General features: G+C 45.6%; 2 protein-coding genes across 2 annotated transcripts; both read left to right on the forward strand.

Annotated features, from left to right (window-relative positions):
• Nucleotides 1-635: 635 nt before the first annotated feature.
• Nucleotides 636-5,147, forward strand: LOC308141976 (uncharacterized protein). Its single transcript, XM_080512252.1, has 5 exons — nucleotides 636-768; nucleotides 2,197-2,291; nucleotides 3,334-3,493; nucleotides 3,591-3,714; nucleotides 4,449-5,147. Exons 2-5 carry the CDS (start codon nucleotides 2,199-2,201, stop codon nucleotides 5,101-5,103), a joined length of 1,032 nt encoding a protein of 343 aa, XP_080368378.1. The 5' UTR covers nucleotides 636-768; nucleotides 2,197-2,198; the 3' UTR covers nucleotides 5,104-5,147.
• A 2,310-nt stretch (nucleotides 5,148-7,457) lies between these two features.
• On the forward strand, nucleotides 7,458-17,646 carry rras (RAS related). The gene is made up of 6 exons (XM_080511398.1): nucleotides 7,458-8,182; nucleotides 11,232-11,319; nucleotides 12,027-12,129; nucleotides 12,324-12,432; nucleotides 13,415-13,533; nucleotides 14,687-17,646. Exons 1-6 carry the CDS (start codon nucleotides 8,096-8,098, stop codon nucleotides 14,772-14,774), a joined length of 594 nt encoding a protein of 197 aa, XP_080367524.1. The 5' UTR covers nucleotides 7,458-8,095; the 3' UTR covers nucleotides 14,775-17,646.
• Nucleotides 17,647-17,714: the final 68 nt, after the last annotated feature.

Raw genomic sequence — 17,714 nt, forward strand, 5'->3', positions numbered from 1 at the left:
GAAAGCAGCGGTGACATTGTACTGCTGCCAACTGCTCCAAAAAAAACCTCCTCTGACCCGGATAAACGACGATGTTTCTGTTTATTTTTCATCATGTTGAAGGATTGACTTCAGTTTATTTTTATGTTGTTGAGTTCCAGTTGTGGGCACGCACTGTATTGCATTGTTTTGTCCAGCAGGGGGAGCTGAAGCATCCTCGGCGACTTCCCATAGAATTCCCTGCTGGTTGTATTGGACCCTGCAGTGGTGCAGCTTCAGCTTTATGTTTTATTTTGTAGTTTTTTTTGTCTCGACTGTCAAAGAGGAAGCTCCTTCATCCAATTTATTATTATTTTTTTTAATGGAATTGGATCAAAAACATGATTTAATTTCGATCCAGATCACATTGAAAGATCTTCTCTGCGTCTTGCAGAGCATCTGGACTCTGCGTCCTCCTCCTCCTCCTCCTCCTCCGGTGTTTTCCTTCGCAGGGAAGTGATGAAGTCATGATGTGTACGTGCCTGCGATGCGCTGGAGGAGGTGAGGAGGGAACACTGCGCTCTGCATCTCCTGCTGCTCCTCCTCCTCTTCATCCCCCCCTCCCTTCCTCCTCCTCCTCCTCCTCTGATTGGCTGCTGATGACATCACCCAGCGAAGCCCTATTGTTGGTAAAGGATGAGCTCATCTCGGTGAAGCCAGTGTGAGGGGAGCTCAGAGAGGAGGACAGAGGACTTTCCCTGCTGCACAGGACCCACTTCCTCCACCAGAGAGCTTCTGCAGGAGAGTTCGGTGAGTTTCTCGCACCGCCGTGCACCGTCCTTCACAGCAGAGTAGGAAAAAAATAAGAAAACATTTCACTGTCCAATGCATGCAGATGTGCACATCTCACTGTGTTTTCCTGTTTCAAACCTCTGCGTGATCCGTTTGTTGAGGTCAGAGCAAAGTTGCACACAAGTAGATTAAAGCGGTGGCACATCTCCTTTAAAGCGTCGCTCTAAAATCTGCAATACAGGTTTTCTTTACTGAATCCAGCCTTTATAATATGGTTCATATTGTTTGTGTGCGTCTCCTCACGGTTCTTCCACACTGGCAATTGTAAACTGCAGGAAAGACGTTTATATGTGGAGGAAACTAGGTGTTATCAGAGGACGTCTCTTGTAAAAAGCTTGATCTAAAGAGTGTTTGTCGCCTTCGCTGGAGGAAAACAACTCAACTCCCACTGAGTGCAGCTTCTTGATGCAGTGGAAGTCATATGACTTTTTTTTCCTTTTTTTTTTTTTAACACACTGCATTGTAGGATAAAGGTACTTCATGCATAATAAAAAAAAAAATATTTAGAGAATAATAGAAATGCTGCAATATGTGACACTTTTTTGCAGCTTTTTTCTGCACATTTCAAGAGAGAACTGATGTGTAGTGTTATATTTATATTTTCATATCCTTAAACCGTCACCGAAGCTTAAAATGTCCCAATCACACATAGTGGTTGTACTTTAAAAGGTTAAAAGAACAAAGCAGAGTTATTATTCAGATATAAAGTGAGCATCACTGGCTGTAGAGGAGTCACATTCACTCAATGTTCAAAAAATCTTTGTCTTTAGAAGAAAGCAGACATGATTCATCAACAATATTCACCAACAACAGAAAGACATTCAAACATTAAATACTGACTTTGGGTTGTACCTGAAAGCAGAAGGCTGTTTGTGTTTTTGTGGCGCAGTATTGGGCATGTTTTAAGTTGTATTGATGCAGGTGCCCCACCGGCCAGCAGGGGGTGCTGCAGCGCACTCTGCACGACGACAGTCTTCTCAGTCCTTTCAAACAACAATGTTTCAGTGCAGCTTGTAATTTACGCAACGTATCGGGTTTCTAATCGGTTTTCAATGTCCAAAGGTGTCCGTGTATTGACTCTAGCAGCGTTTTCAGGGGTCTGGGACCCCATGAACTGTCCACACAGTTATACGGAATTAAATTCTAAAGTCTTGTTTTCATTGCATTCATGCACACAAAGTCCCCACAGAAGCAATTAGATGTTTTATCATCCTGAATTGCACTTGAAACTTCATAAATACAGCCAAAGACACAGTTTATGTTTATACATCCAAAATATCTAAGAAGTGTTTTAAACTGAGACTCATTTTGAAGGTTAGGGTTTATCTACTGCACCTCAGCACTATTTATAAAATTGTGTGTGTGTGTGTGTGTGTCGTCCTGCAGAGATGGTCTGGTCCCAGGAGAACGAGGCAGAGCGCCCCCCGCTGTCTGTCATCCTGCCACAACTCTACCTCGGAGCGGAGAGGGACGTCACACAGGTGAATGGGGGGTCTTTTAACCAAGAATAGTGGTGTGAGGGGTCCACAGGGGGTCCATGGAGGTCCACAGGGGGTCAATAGAGGTCCACAGGGGGTCCATAGAGGTCCACAGGGGGTCCATGGAGGTCTACTAGGGAAGGTTTTTCACCAACAGCAGTTGGAAGTGTTTTATCTCTCTCAGACTTCAAGACAACATGAAGACTCAAACCTGTCCGGATCTGAAGAGGAGGTTATAAACTATAGGTGTTGAAGGGTCCAGGACCCCTGAGGAGGGAGTCCATCGACCACACACGTGGGAGCCTGGTGGCCCCTCGACGTGCCAAACGCCACTCAAGCTAACTCCCATAAATTCATACCTTTCTGGTTTCACAACTCATCAGAACAAGAAAGTAATTTTAAGTATTTTTAAACCTCTTTTATGATGAAAACATCATGTCACTGCAGTCGTAAATAAAAATATACATATTTTTTAAATTGACATCGCATGAAGTGCTTCTTCACAGTTTGGCCTCTTTGGTGGTGAAGAAAAGAGTTTAACCATTGACCCATGTGAGGTTTTCTTCTTCAAACACTTCACATTCCATGTGACCCACTGCGGGATATGCTGTTTCACTTGTGGCCACCAGGTGTCAGCAATGAGAAAATATTTCACAATGAACTTAAGCAGGTAAAGCGTTTATTGACAGATGTGAAACAGGATAAATGGAAAAGATTGTCATGGAGGAGGATCTGATCTGTGTTGGTTCTCAGTTAGTGAACATCATTTAAAAAAAATTCAGGCTCCTAAAGCGCCATGTTGCTGATCAGGCAAAAAAAAAAAAAAAAAAGACTTGGTTAAATGGCATTGTCATGTGGACGGGGACTAAGAGCCAAAGCTTTTTCATGTTCTGAGGATGTCAAATTTAAAATGTAAGGAAAACCAGAATAAGACGATTTCTCGAACATATTTTTGTCTCGGGGTCCAATTAAATCCCAATGAGCCTGAACGAGGCCGCAGCTCAACTGGGAGTATAATATTCAATGGGATTCCTCTTTATTGCAGGAGTGTCTGTCCTCTCTGGGTATCTCTTACGTGCTGAGCGTGAGCCGCTGCAGCCCCCAGCCCTCCTTCCTGCCGGCCTCCAGCTTCCTCCGCATCCCCATCGACGACTCCCTGTGGGACGACCTGCTGCCCTGGATCCCTCAGGCTCTGCACTTCATCGGTCAGACATCCAGAAGCGTCTCTGTCAGTTGGTGATCCGGGCGTCTGTGTGTCTGTTAACGCTTCCTCTCTGTGTGTGTGTGTGTGTGTGTTTTCAGATGCGGCCATGTCCTCGGGGGCCTCGGTGCTGGTGCACTGCGCCGCCGGGATCTCTCGCTCTCCGGCTCTGGCCGTCGCTTACATCATGTACAGGCTGGATCTGGACCTGGACCGGGCCTACAGGTAGCGGACGCCAACACACCCTCACCCTTCAGCACCATTCACCACTTCATTTGGAACTTTTTCAGGTTGATTATAAAATATATGAACATATTTGCACTAAAACAAGGGAAAACGTCTGAATTTGACCGAACATCTGCATTTAAAAGTCGTTTTTTTTTCTGTCTGGTTAGTGAGACAAACGAGGAGTCTGCTGTGATCATAACCCAGACTTTACCTGAAATAGAACTAGAACTACTAGAAAATTATAACTTCGCTTTAACTTTATTCTTGCTCTGCAGTTCCCTCACTTTGTTTTATCTCAGGTACTATATAACTGTGTTTTTATCGTTGGCCCTGCATTGAAACGTCGTTCTGCAGTGTCTCTTTGATGTAAATTGTCAGAAATTACCATAAAGATTTCTATCATCATTATTTGTTTTGCATTCTGCATTTTTAAACTCGGTGGCTTGAACGTGTTTGTGTGATTGTTGGTTATGTTTGTTTATATGTTGTTTTGTGTTGTTTATGCTGCTCACTTTGCCTTTAAATTCCATCCAAAGTGACTTGTGTGTATTTAGATTACTCTCCATTATTGCTGGAGTATTGGAGTATTTCTATTTCTATCAATGGAGGACGTTCTCAGCAGGTCTCAACAGTGTTGCGTGCTTTTCTCTCAGTTCTGCGTGTGACGCTGCCGATTCATGCCTCGGTGTTGTGAGCCGCGGCTTTAACCACTTCCTGTTTGTCTCCGGCAGGTTTGTGAAAGAGCGCCGGCCGACCATCTCCCCCAACTTCAACTTCCTGGGTCAGCTGCAGCACTTTCAGGCCACGCTGAGCCACAAGGCCTCCAGAGGGGGTTTCTTCATCCAGGGGCAGGACGAGCGGGTGGCCCACCCCCCCGGCGACAGGGCGGACCCCCCCCACTCTGACAGCGAGGACTCTGGGCTCCACAGAGAGAAAGCCCACCAGAGACTTTTGTTCACGGACGTTAACGGAAACCAGCAGCGGAACTTTCCGGACGCCAACCCGCAGGGCGTCGGGTCGTCGCCCCCCCAGCCCCCGCCGTCCGCCCCCCCGCCGCTGAAGTTCTCCCCGCTGCGGCCCCCCCCAGGCTCCGCCTCCCTGTTAGAGAAGAGGAAGAGCCTCACACTGTCTCTGTCCCCGGCGGGCGTCTCCCCCCCCACCACAACAGACACTGAGCATCCGTCCAGAGGGGCAGTCGCACAGAGAGGGGGGGCCGGAGCCCCCCGCGGCCAGTGCGGCCGGGCGGAGACGAAGGAGGCGGGGCTTCTGTCCCCGTTCAGCCTCACACTGAACAAGCTGATTGGCTGGGGAGAGCGGGTCCTGCTCGGGGGGGTCTTCCTGCCCCCGGTGAGGATGGGCCAGCCGGCTCTGCCGTACAGGTGCTGAGGGTGTGAGGCGGCGGGGGGATGGGGGGGCGGGGGGGGGGGGGGTCCAACACTGATCAGCCATAACATTATGACCGGTAACAGGTGAGGTGGAGCTGCTGGAGCGGCACCAGGAGGAACCTTCTGTGCACACGACAAATCAGAGGTCAAATGTTTCCCCGCCGAAGCAGTTTTTATATCCCGACTTTGTCACTCCCTCGTTTAGTTCTGAACAGTTTGTCCCACAGTTGACGTGTCACAAGCACAAAAGTGAGAAGTTCAGCAATTTAGGACCGGCGACTGTGAGCCGATTCCGGTTCAGAAGTCGTCCCTGGACTCGCTCTTTACACTCCAGCCTATCTCCTTGGTTACCGCCGCGCAGGTCGGTGGTGCCCTCGTGCGAAAAGACGGTCATAATGTTATGGCTGGCCTGTGAGTGTGTGTGTGTGTGTGTGTGTGTGTGTGTGTGTGTGTGTATGTGCACGTTTGCAAAAATCCAGAAAGAAGCCAAACTAAAAGCGTGGTGTAGATACTGGAGGGACTTTAGCCCTGTATTTATTGAATTCTTTATTTATTTATTGCAGAGCTGAATTTAAAAGACGTTCTCTGTGGTTTTATTGCATGTGACAGACCAGAGGTTTTAATAACTAATAGTGTCAGGTTCACGTCTCGCCGCTCGTATTTTCAGAGAGTCTGGTTTGTTTTTGTGACGCTTCGGGAACCAGCTGTGGTTCCTCTGGGAACCTTCAAGGAGCCTCACTGGGCGGCTGGTTTGAACAAATCCCCTCATCGCACCCTGATTTCTGTCTCTGTCCCGACGATTAAAAATCATGTTTGAAGTACTTCGTCCTGCCTTTTTCTTATTGCGATGCTTCATCTGAACGCGGCGGCGTCAAATATACGAGCGGAGATATACGGAGACGTGGAAGGACGGCAAACTGCATGTTGCATTTCAACAGTGCTAGAAGGTGACCAGTGCATTAGAAGTAAGAACACACCTTTCCGACATACGGGGTAACGTTAACTTTGAGTCTGTGTTCGCGTTTTGAGCTTGACATTCACCTGCATCAGGCCATGACGAGTCGCAGGCCCGATGTTGGTTCCATCTCCATCAGGTTTAGTCCTGCACAATTTCGAGAGTCCTTCACCAGGATCATTCTGAATTTCAGATGCTCTTTTTAGTGGTAGTTTGCGCTGTTTCGCCTCATTGTATCCTCAATCCCTCCTCCGTCATCCAGCCTGGAGGCGTTCTGTCTGTCTCAACTCTTCATTCAGTCAGTTTTACTGGAACTGCAACTCAATGGATTATTGGCAGACATCTTGTGTTATATGGTTAAAAGCCAAGGGTTTATCTTTTTAACCACCCGACTGTCCTGTTCCGTGAGATCTGCACATCGTCCAGGTAACTGAAGCTCGGCTCTCCCACATCCCGCCAATTCCGATCTAAACGCATAATACAACTAAATAAGCTTCTCGTTGAGATATGTAGAGTGGCTTATTACAGGGCATGAGGAACACTGAAGTACTGGACAAACTACAGTGAGAAACACCACTAACAGTTGAACTGAAACTTTTTGAACACGAGATACAGCCTTTGCATGAGTTTCGAAACTACTGTATACATGAAACTTTAAGAATGCGTCAACCTAATTGGGAATAAAGGTTTGCAGACCCCCCGACCGAAACCACGAAGAAGAACAGGGAAAAGGAGCCGGCAGCTTCACACCCCTGCTGTTCCCTGCACATCTGTTTGGCTGCATTGTGAGAACACAGCACCACCTAGTGGCCTGTCAGACGCACTTCATCGTTCTGGTATGTAAGGCGATTTCAAACAATGATCCAAGTCCGTTGAAACATGGCTTTTCGATCATTATTACCGTATACTTTTTTTTTTTTAAATAGGAAAACCAAATCGTTTGGGCTTGTTCTGCTGCGTGATTTCATAATATGCCCCCGCCATGTTACCCGGGGCCTCAGTTAACCCCCCCTCCCTCACCCTCCCCCTCCTCCCGCTGACGAGCTCTCTGGCGTGCGTCCAGACGCACAGCGGAGGTATTTGTTGCCTCCGGGCAACTTTTTTTTTCTTCTTCTCGACAGTCGCACACAGTGGATTGAAAAGAAAAGAAAAAAAATCACACTGGTTCACAGCAGAAAAGTAACTGTAATCCCTTCAGATCCGCTTCAATAAGTGAAGTAGAGTTGTGAGAGTTTTGTGAAAGAAAAAAAACAAAAAAAACTTGTTGCATAAAATCGGAGCCGGCGGAGACTCATTCGGTAGAAATGATGTCACGGATCCTCCGAATGACCAAATAAGGCAACTGACGCACCAAATCGGAATTCATGCGGCTGGTTTTCGGGTCTGAACTGAGGAGTGCGTGTGTACGTGTGTGCGAGTGCGTGTGCGTGTGTGCGGGGCCTCCTGGGAGTCCTCTTGGGAGCGGTGCGGGGCGCACGCAGTCAGGCATCGAGCCGCCGTTTGGTTTCTCCAGGAAAGAGAAAAGAGGAAGCAGTTCCGCCCTCGGTAGCAGCCCGGAGGCCGAGCAGAGAGAGAGAGAGAGAGAGAGGGACAGAGAGAGAGAGAGAGAGAGAGAGAGAAAGAGAGAAGGGGGTGTGGGGAGGAGGAGGGGGGGTGAGAAAGACACAGTCGGCTGCAACAAGATCGGACTCTGCGCGCAAAGCCCGTTTTCTTCGCATGGACAGTTGCGCAGCGTTACGCACGGACTTTGCTTTCCCTGGCGCGCCGCGGAAGTCAGGATTGGATTCGAGCAGCTGAAAGGCGTCTGGGAACAACATGAGCGCTCGAGTTTGAAGCTGCGCCCATAAAGAAAGAAAGAACGAAAGAAAGGGGAAAAAAAAGAAAAAAAAACACCAACTCCCAGCGTCAACAGGTCCGTGGATTCTTCCCACCAAAGAAGAAGAAGCTCGCTCCAGACGCGGCCTCGGCTCCCGGTGAGGGACTCAGGCCCCGTCGAAGATCCCGGTCCGGACCGAGACTCCTGGTCGCCGGCGGCAGCATGAGCGGAGACGAGGACAGATACAAACTGGTGGTGGTGGGAGGTGGAGGGGTGGGCAAGAGCGCGCTGACCATCCAGTTCATCCAGGTACGGACCCTCCTGTGTGTGTGCGCGCGCGCACGTGAGTGTGTCCGTGTGTGTGTGTGTGCGTTTGTGTGCGTGCGTGCGTGTGTGTGTGTGTGTGTGTGTGGGGTGGGGTGGGGGGTTACAAGTCAGGATCATTTCCTCAATAGAAACACGTTAAGTGTCAATTCAGATGTCAGTTCGTGTCACAGAGAGTTCAAACATCTGTCAAGACATCAAAGTGCAAATGGGTTGAGGTCAGGCTTCCTTCTGCCTTCCAGTACTTTAACATCAGTCCATCTTCCAGTACTTTAACATCAGTTCATCTTCCAATACTTTAACATCAGTTCATCTTCCAATACTTTAACATCAGTTCATCTTCCAATACTTTAACATCAGTTCATCTTCCAATACTTTAACATCAGTTCATCTTCCAATACTTTAACATCAGTTCATTTTCCAATACTCTAACATCAGTTTATCTTCCAATACTTTAACATCTTCTAGTACTTTAACATCAGTTCATCTTCTAGTACTTTAACATCAATTCATCTTCCAATACTTTAACATCAATTCATACTGGAGTTTCAAGGTCTGTTAACTTAGTGACACTTTGGTTCACTTCTTAATGCTTTAAAATGTCCCTCAAATCTGTTCATGTACTAATACTTCGTTCACTCATTAGTACTTTAAGATCAATCTGCTTTAAGATCCCACATTTGACTAATTCTTTGAGACAAGCTCCTTTCACCTTTTAATGATAAACAGTCTGTTTATTGAATAATGTTAACTTACTCAAACTTCAGGTCTTACTTACTAAAACGAGGGTGTTTAGTACAGTTTTTAGTTCTGTTCACTTGCTGAAGCCTCAACTTCCATTAATGTCCACATATTTTAATTATCTATTGTCAGTTCACTGGTAAAGACGACTAAATTTATGAATACTTGAAGCTGTAAGGTTGATTTATTTGGATCAGTCCACATATTAAAGCTTCAGGATCTGTGCTTTTACTCCATTCATCTGATTTAATAAAATCTTGAGATGAAGTCATTCACCTTCATCACAATTTGTTTTTTGATCAGATCAAGTCCTAAAGGTTCATAATAAGTGGATTTCTTAATGTATTACTACACAGTTAGTTTGATAAGTCTTTAAGAAGACGGTATTACCAGTGACCAGTATGTGTCACCAAGTCGGTGAGTGACTCGTTAATAGTTGTGTTTGTTATGAGGGTGGATCGTCCTCGTCTGCTCGGGCTTGTGGGCTTTTCGCGAGAAAAAAAATCATTTCATCATCAGGTGTTTTAAATCCACGCCGGCGCGTTCGAGGCTCTCTGGAATGTCTGCATGGAAAAAAAGCGATCTGACCTCCGCTCGGGTCACGACGTGTCCAACCCGAGTTCTGTGTCAGACTCTAAACGTTCACTTAGTGGCTGAAGTTTTCCACCTCCATCGCGGGTGGAGTCGTCACGATGGAGGAACATGCAGTGTATACCAGCGTGAGGACGTCATCAGTGGAGGAGAGGCACGGTGGAGGGAGCATCATGATTCAGGGCTGCTCGTCGTTCTCGGGTCCCGTTCGAACTCCGAAAAGCGTCGTTCAGAGAACAGAGGCATGAACAGTTCTTCTCCAACGAAGAGAACATTCCCTAAACTTTAATACATCATCGTCTGCATACGTGGATTTATTTAGCAATAAATGAAGAGAAGAGACAAATCACTAGCCTCTTCAGGTCCACGTTCTCCAGGCGCTTCTGTTTCCACGCCTTTCACAGAAATCCCAATGTGGTCAGACAGTCTCTGCTCGTCCTCACCTGGACGGGCCCTCAGTGAATTTCACTTCACTGAAACCACGCGTCTATTTTTAAAACGTGCGGTTTCTGTTGTCGGTGCTGCTTCAGAAACTCACCGTCGCTTCCTGTCAGTGTCAGCGGCTCCACAGCTCACAACACGTGCGACGGCGGGGCGTCGGCGTCCAGACTTTTCATTTTGGATCCGACGCTGCTGCGGTTCTCAAAGTCACTATGAGGAATCTGGGTTTTCGGGGCGTTTTGATCTCAGATCAGAGGAATTTAAATGACAAACTTTGGAGAATGACAAGAAACTATAATGGAAATAGTGAGATTGTCGAGGAGCCGCTCGGTAAAACCCGAAGACTTTAAATACCTGAGCCACAGACAATGTCAATCCACAGACAGAAACAGTGACTCACTGCACCATCTTGTGGTCTAATGTGGCATTGCGGGATTGAGTCGTAATGAGCAGGTTATTCCTTGGAACATTTTTGAATTGAGTTTATTTTTTTAGATACAAATCTAATATATTCTGCATTTACACAACATTTAGTTTCTTGACTTCATTTGCAAACCACATGGTTTTCAAAAATTCTTTAATCTACTGGATAAAAACTTGCCTTGGATAAAGACAAGGTAATAGTTAAAGCATTAAATAGTTAAAACTTCTGAAAATAGAAACAGTCAAACAAAAATCATTAGAATTGTGAGTTCTGATTTTCTTTTCAGGAAAAAGGGGGGGGGAGGACAAAAAAGAACATAAATGAAGAAAAGAAAAATGTGCAAAAACAAGAAAAAAGTGGGGGGGAAAAGGAAAACAAGAACATAAAGAAAAAGATAAATGTGACAAAAGAGAAAGATCAAAATTTAAAGGAAAAAAGAAGAAAAAAATAACCAAAAAGGGACGATAAGATAAAATACCCCCAAAAATGGAAACCAGAAAAAGAAAAGAAAAATGAAAATTATGTGAAAAGGGGAAAAACAAATAAATTGCTAAAATAACTAAAACAGCTTTAACAGTTAGGAGAAACAGCGGCGGTAAACAGAGCAGCTATAAGGATCAAAAATCCACGAAAAGATATGGAATAAAAGCTAAAAACCCAACAATGCATATCTAAACTGCACTTCCATTTTACATGTTTGTTTTCTTAAAACAACAGTTGGTTTTTTTCTTCTTCTTTTGGTGCTGATCATCTTTGCCTTTCCCCTCATGGTCCGCCATGTTTTCTCCTGCGGCGTCCCCTTTTAATGCCCGATTGTTTGTGGTTGTTCCTCGACAGTCCTACTTTGTGTCGGACTACGACCCCACCATCGAGGACTCCTACACCAAGATCTGCACGGTGGGGGGGAAGGAGACCCGGCTGGACAGTAAGTCTTGACTCACACACACTGTGTGTCGGGGGAGGTTGCAGGGTGTGTGAAATGTTTTACACCAGAGCGGGAGGGTGTGTTGATCGCGGGCCGAGTGTTTGCTCTGGGGATTGTTTCGTTCCCGTGTCAGGACTTGCTACGCCGCCGCCGCCGCCGCGTTGGGTCACGCTGGTGAGTCATCGCTCGTATCCAGAGTCTCCACCTTCACATACGTCCCTCCAGCAATGGCAGCGTGTCGGCGTGGTCCGCCGGGCAGGGAAAGTAGGAAGTCATTATCAGTGGAAGCCACCAATTACACGTTGCGCCGTGTGTGTGTGTGCAGTGTACACACACACACACACTCGCTGCATTGTGTGTGTGTGCTGTGGGTGGCTTCCAGGGCGGGACCCACACATCATCGCTCACAGATGCTTCGTCGAGTCACTAATTCTGTTCCTCCAGGAAGCCCGAGCCTCCTCTGCCTCACTGTTTCCTCATCCCAGCGAGCCTCTACCAACATATTTCTACTTCTGTGTTTCCCTCCTGCTGCACTTTTCATTGAAGTGACTTTTTAAAAATAGTTTCCCCCCCCCCCCCCCCCCCCTACATTTTAGGCAGTTTATTTATGTTGCAGGAAGTTCTAAGTGTGTGTGTGTGTGTGTGTGTGTGTGTGTGTGTGTGTGTGTGTGTGTGTGTGTGTGTGTGTGTGTGTGTGTGTGTGTCAGTCCTGGACACTGCAGGTCAGGAGGAGTTCGGTGCGATGAGGGAGCAGTACATGCGCTCAGGAGAAGGCTTCTTGCTGGTGTTTGCACTCAACGACCGGGGCAGGTGTGTGTGTGTGTGTGTGTTTATGTGTGTGTGCTCAGGCTTTACGTATCTTTATGTGTGTGTGTGTGTGTGTTCGTCCCACTGCTTTGTGGATAAATGCGTCATGTACACCAGAAAGCTCCTCTGTTCATATGTGGATAATGTGAATCTTTAAAAGTGCACACATCTCATGTTTTCACGGCTCGCTGGTTCAGCTACCACGAAGTGCAGAAGTTCCACACGCAGATCCTGAGGGTGAAGGACCGGGACGACTACCCCATGGTGCTGGTGGGGAACAAGGCCGACCTGGAGCAGCAGAGAGTGGTGAGAAGTTTTTGTCACTTAACGTGATTCTTGTTCATGGTTTTCCCTCTGTTTATGAAGAAGGTGTAAGAGACATTTCCCCAGCTGGCCTTTGCTTCTGGACTTTTACTACCTTCTGTCTTGTATCTTTTGGGACTTTGCGACAGATCATCTCCTTTGTGATTAAAATTCTGCTGTTTGCTGGTGACGTCACTGAGGGTTTCACGTAGGATTTGTTCTCGGTGGAGACGGAAACGTGTTCCGTTTGCCTTCCTGTTTGCACTTCGTCCAGAACTTTGGTGAATCGGGCCGTCACACCAAGTCTTCAAAGAGTTTTTGACCTACGAGCCTCATGTGACGTGTACGAGCTGGAGGCTTTTATGAAACGGACACTGATAAAGCTGATGAGAGCTCATCGCGATTGGAGGTCATTGTTTACCAAACGATCAGAGCTCGTCATCCACTGATCAGAGCTCGTCCTCCACCGATCAGAGCTTGTCCTCCACCGATCAGAGCTCGTCGTCCACCAATCTGAGCTCGCCGTCCACCAATCAGAGCTCGTCGTCCACCGATCAGAGCTCGTTGTCTACCGATCGGAGCTCATTGTCCACCGATCAGAGCTAGTCATCCACCAATCAAAGCTCGTCGTCCACCGATCGGAGCTCGTCGGCTACCGATCGGAGCTCGTTGTCTACCGATCAGAGCTCGTCATCTACCAATCAGAGCTCGTTGTCTACCGATCGGAGCTCATCGTCCACCGATCGGAGCTAGTCATCCACCAATCAAAGCTCGTCGTCCACCGATCGGAGCTTGTCGGCTACCGATCGGAGCTCGTTGTCTACTGATTGGAGCTCGTTGGCTACCGATCGGAGCTCGTTGTCTACCGATTGGAGCTCGTCGGCTACCGATCGGAGCTCGTTGTCCACCGATCGGAGCTCATTGTTCCCCAGAAGGCGGTGAGTTTGTTTCCTGTTTCCTGACTGCAGACGTCTTTGTCCTCCAGATCTCCAGGGAAGATGCTCAGGCGTTCGCCAGAGAGAACAGGATCTACTACATGGAGGCTTCAGCAAAGAACCGCTACAACGTTGACGAGGCCTTCATGGAGCTGGTGCACATCATCAGGTACAGACCAGGTTTAGCGCCGTCCACTCACAGGAACAAGACCCTGGTCTGTTCCCGGCTCTGTGTATTGGAGTGATTTACTTTTCTTTCAAAAGACGAAGAAATATCTGTAGTAGAAGAACTCGTGGAGAACATCCATGTCAGATTTCTCACAGTCACAGCTGGTGTAAATTAACAAAACCAACATTTAAGAGTGTAGTTAAGGTATATTTTTTGTATATCTTTTTATCATATTTATATTTTACTAAAGCTGTAAATGTATCATAACACAATCTCCATCGTCATTATTTCAAAATAACAACAAATGTGAGAAGGGCAAAATAAAGCAAATTTCTCAAATATTTTCATTAAAAAAAGAAAACAAGGAACATAACTCAGTCACAGCTGTCGTAAAACTATGGCTACACAAACAAAATTGTATGATTATATTTTTTCATATATTTTATATTTTTCATACATATTTTCATATTGTTTTTCATATATTGTGTTATATTTGTTCTATATCACTTTTATATTTTATGTGAGCTGTAAATGTGTAATAAAGCAACCCCCCCTCTTATTTCAAAATAACATCAAATGTGATAAGAACAAAAATCAAGGGAAAAAAGGGAAAAAACCAAAAAAAATCTGTAAATTTCTCAAATATTTTTTCATTTACAAAATAAAAAAAAAATCAATAACATAATACATGTACAGCATTTTATGATTTAATTTCACATATCTTGTTCATGTATCTTTTTCTTCTTTCTTCAAATATTTTCTTTTCTTTTTTTATATATCATTTAAAAAATTTACTGAAGCTGTAAAGGTATAAAACAGTCTTGTGCTTCGTTATTTAAATATACCATCGAAAGTGACAAGATCAAAAATCAATCCCTGCAAAAGTCTGCAAATTTCTCAAATATTTTTTTCATTTAAAAATGTTAATAAACAAACATAACTCAGTCACGGCTGGTGTGAACTACAGCCACAAGGACAAACATTTCACGAACGTACTTCTATTGTAGTTTTCACAAATCACATCTCGCTGCTCAACGCGATGAGCCCGTTATACAGTGACGCCACACTTTTTGAAACCCGCCGCAGTTTTGAAGCGACGGCTGGCGATCGTGTGCCCAGTCCTCCGTCTCTCACTGGTTCTCCTTCTCCGCAGGAAGTTCCAAGAGCTGGAGTGTCCTCCTCCTCCCGCCCACCACACCCGGAAGCAGAAGAGCGGCGGGTGTCCCTGCGTCCTCCTCTGAGCAGCCTCTGCACAGAGGTGTGTGTGTGTGTGTGTGTGTCAAAATGTGTGTGTGTGTGTGTTGGTCAGAAAGGGCGCATCATTATCTTTCCAGATGGTTTTATTTGCACTTTTTTTGTTGTTGTTGTTGCCAAAAGCAACTTTAAAATCAGTGTCATTCTGGATTTGAATGAGAGGATGTGAAGGGAGGAGCAGATCATCACGCCTTCACCTGGAGCGTACGTGAAAAAAACCAAAAAAAAATACAACAAATGAAATAAAACGGCTGTCGGCACGTCGAACCCACACATCACAGTTATCTCTGCACATGTGGCAGTGACTCATCACTTCATCATCCATTCCATGCTGGTCATTTACGCAACGAATGGATGTTTGAGGGAAGCACACGAAAAGCAAGAAACAAGGGAAATTTCTAACAGATGCGTGAGAAGCTCACTTTTATTAAATACATGTGTCAAAAAAGGCTTTTTTTTTGTTTGCTTTTGAATGCGTCTGTAAATCCCCTTTTAAATGTTTTTTTTTTTTTTTAAAAGCTAAATGACATCAAAATACAAATATACGTTAAAGCTCACATCGCTTATAGACCGGATCAAATAAATGCATTTTAGAATAAATAAAGCTGAGCCGTGACCTCGCATGCTTTCACGGGGAAACTACGATTAACTCTAAACTTCACAGTGACGTAGACATTTTGGGCTGCGTGGTCGATTCCGTTGGCGGCGGTCAAATGAGTTTTTGACGATTGTCACGAACGCAGCCTGCATGGACACCGTGCTGACACGACGTACTGTTATATCGTCATTGACCATGTACATTTTTCAAAAGACTGACTGAACTACGACAACATGACGTTTCCATTCATGTTCAATTATTCGACCAATCAGAGGAGTCCTGCTGCTCTCGATGGCGCTGGAAACGGGAACAAACGCGATGCTGCGTTTCTCCTCACACAGTTTTGTCAACTCGATCCACATCCACAGTTTTAGATCTGTGGCGCTGCGATGCTCCCCGTCCGCCCGCAGGGGGCAGCGTCAGCGCAGCCCCGGGAAGCTCCAGCTGTGGTCCAGTTTCCTGCTGCTGCACTGGAAAGACACACTGCAGCCTGATCCTTACGTCCACAGAAAGATGCAAATGGAAGAAAAAGGAGGGTGTTTGGTTGAAAGTGAAGCGACCTGACGGTGCAGAGCCGTGGCTTCGTCAGACCCGTGACGTGGCCGCTGAGTTCAGATCATCTCCTCTGTGACGTGACGTTAACAATGCGGCGCATTGAGGTTGTTTTTGTTTTTTTTTTCATTCAGTCTCGAGCAGAGCAGCTACTGTTCTCCAAACTTAGTGTTGACCTTCAGGATCCGTCTATACGGCCTTCAGAGGTCAGGAACATCGTGTACAAGTACGGTTCTCGAGTCGTTAACGAGTCGTGAATGAGTCTTTTGCAGTTTTCATGAGTCGTTAGTGAGTCCTTCGAGTCATTTACGCAGCATTCAGAGGTTAGGATTATTGCGTGCAAAGACAGTTTACGAGTCGTTAATGAGTCTTTCACACAGTTTTCATGAGTCATTTACAGTATTCGTGAGTCATTTACAGTGTTTACAAGTCATTAACAAGTCATTTGCACAGTGTTCATGAGTCATTTATAGTGTTCACGAGTCATTAACAAGTCATTGACACAGTGTTCACAGGTCAGGAACATCGTGTACAAGTAAGGTTCATGAGTCGTTAATGAGTCTTTTGCACTGTTTTCATGATTCATATACGCAGTGTTCACGAGTCGCTAACAAGTCATTTACACGGTGTTCACGAGTCATTAGCGAGTCGTTCATGACTCATTTACATGGCGCTCAGAGGCCTGAACCATCGCATACAAAGACAGTTAACGGGTCGTTAATGAGTCTTTCACACAGTGTTCATGAGTCATTTACAGTGTTCACGAGTCGTTAACGTGGGATATACACCGTGTTCGCAAGTCGTTAACAAGTCATTTACACAATGTTTACGAGCCTTTAGCAAGTCATTTACACAGTGTTTGAGTCGTTAACAAGTCATTTACAGTGTTCACGAGTCGTTCAGTGTTCACCCTGTGGTCATGAATCCTTGACGAGTCATTAACCCCGTGTTGACTGGTGCTTTCAGCTGCAGGCTCATAAATATAGATGAAATCTCTCATAAACACCAAGTTGTTGCGATCTGATGCAATTAATTCCATATTTGTTCTTTTATAAAACCTCATTAAAAGTTTTGGATGTAACTTAACCACAGTGTGATCTTGACACAGCGTCAGCAGTGTGTTTCTCTCGGTTCCCGTGGCAACACACTTGGAGCAGACTGGTCGTTGTTGGAAACGGGAGATATTTTTGGATTCACCTTCAAAATGTTGAGACTCAACATTTTGTTGTGCAGAAACAATCCACACGTCTCTCTCTACACACTTCCTCCAGTCGTGGTACGACTTCACTGTGGTCGCGTGACGACGACCAAGCCGTCTCCATGACAACTGAGCGATCGCTGCGTGCCGACGACGAAAGTGGCGTGAGCTTTTAAAATCCTGGAGAAATCGAAGTGACCTTAAAAATGTTTTGTAGCCCTGCCGGCACGTCACACAGGATTTCTGTCAGAGGATGATGTTGTTAGACAATCAAAAAAAAAACAGTCCCTTTACAACTTCAGGTACTTTGATCTTTATTTTATTTTTATTTGAGAGAAACAATCCACTGAAGACTACAAATGACACCTGCTTTGTCTTACACTTCTTTTTTTTTTTCTTTTACAAAAGGATTCATATTTTCCTTCGAGCATACAATCACGTTGTCAGTTTTATAGCGAGATGACCAATCAATTTTTTACTTCAATAAAACATTTATTTCAACGTTTCTTTCTTTTTGTCTCGTGTGTTTTCATTATAACTCAGAAAAAGTCTTTATTGCTGTGGGTCGCTCAGTTGTGT

Source organism: Blennius ocellaris (assembly GCF_963422515.1).
Source record: "Blennius ocellaris genome assembly, chromosome: 16".
In the NCBI taxonomy this organism is placed as follows: Eukaryota; Metazoa; Chordata; class Actinopteri; order Blenniiformes; family Blenniidae; genus Blennius; species Blennius ocellaris.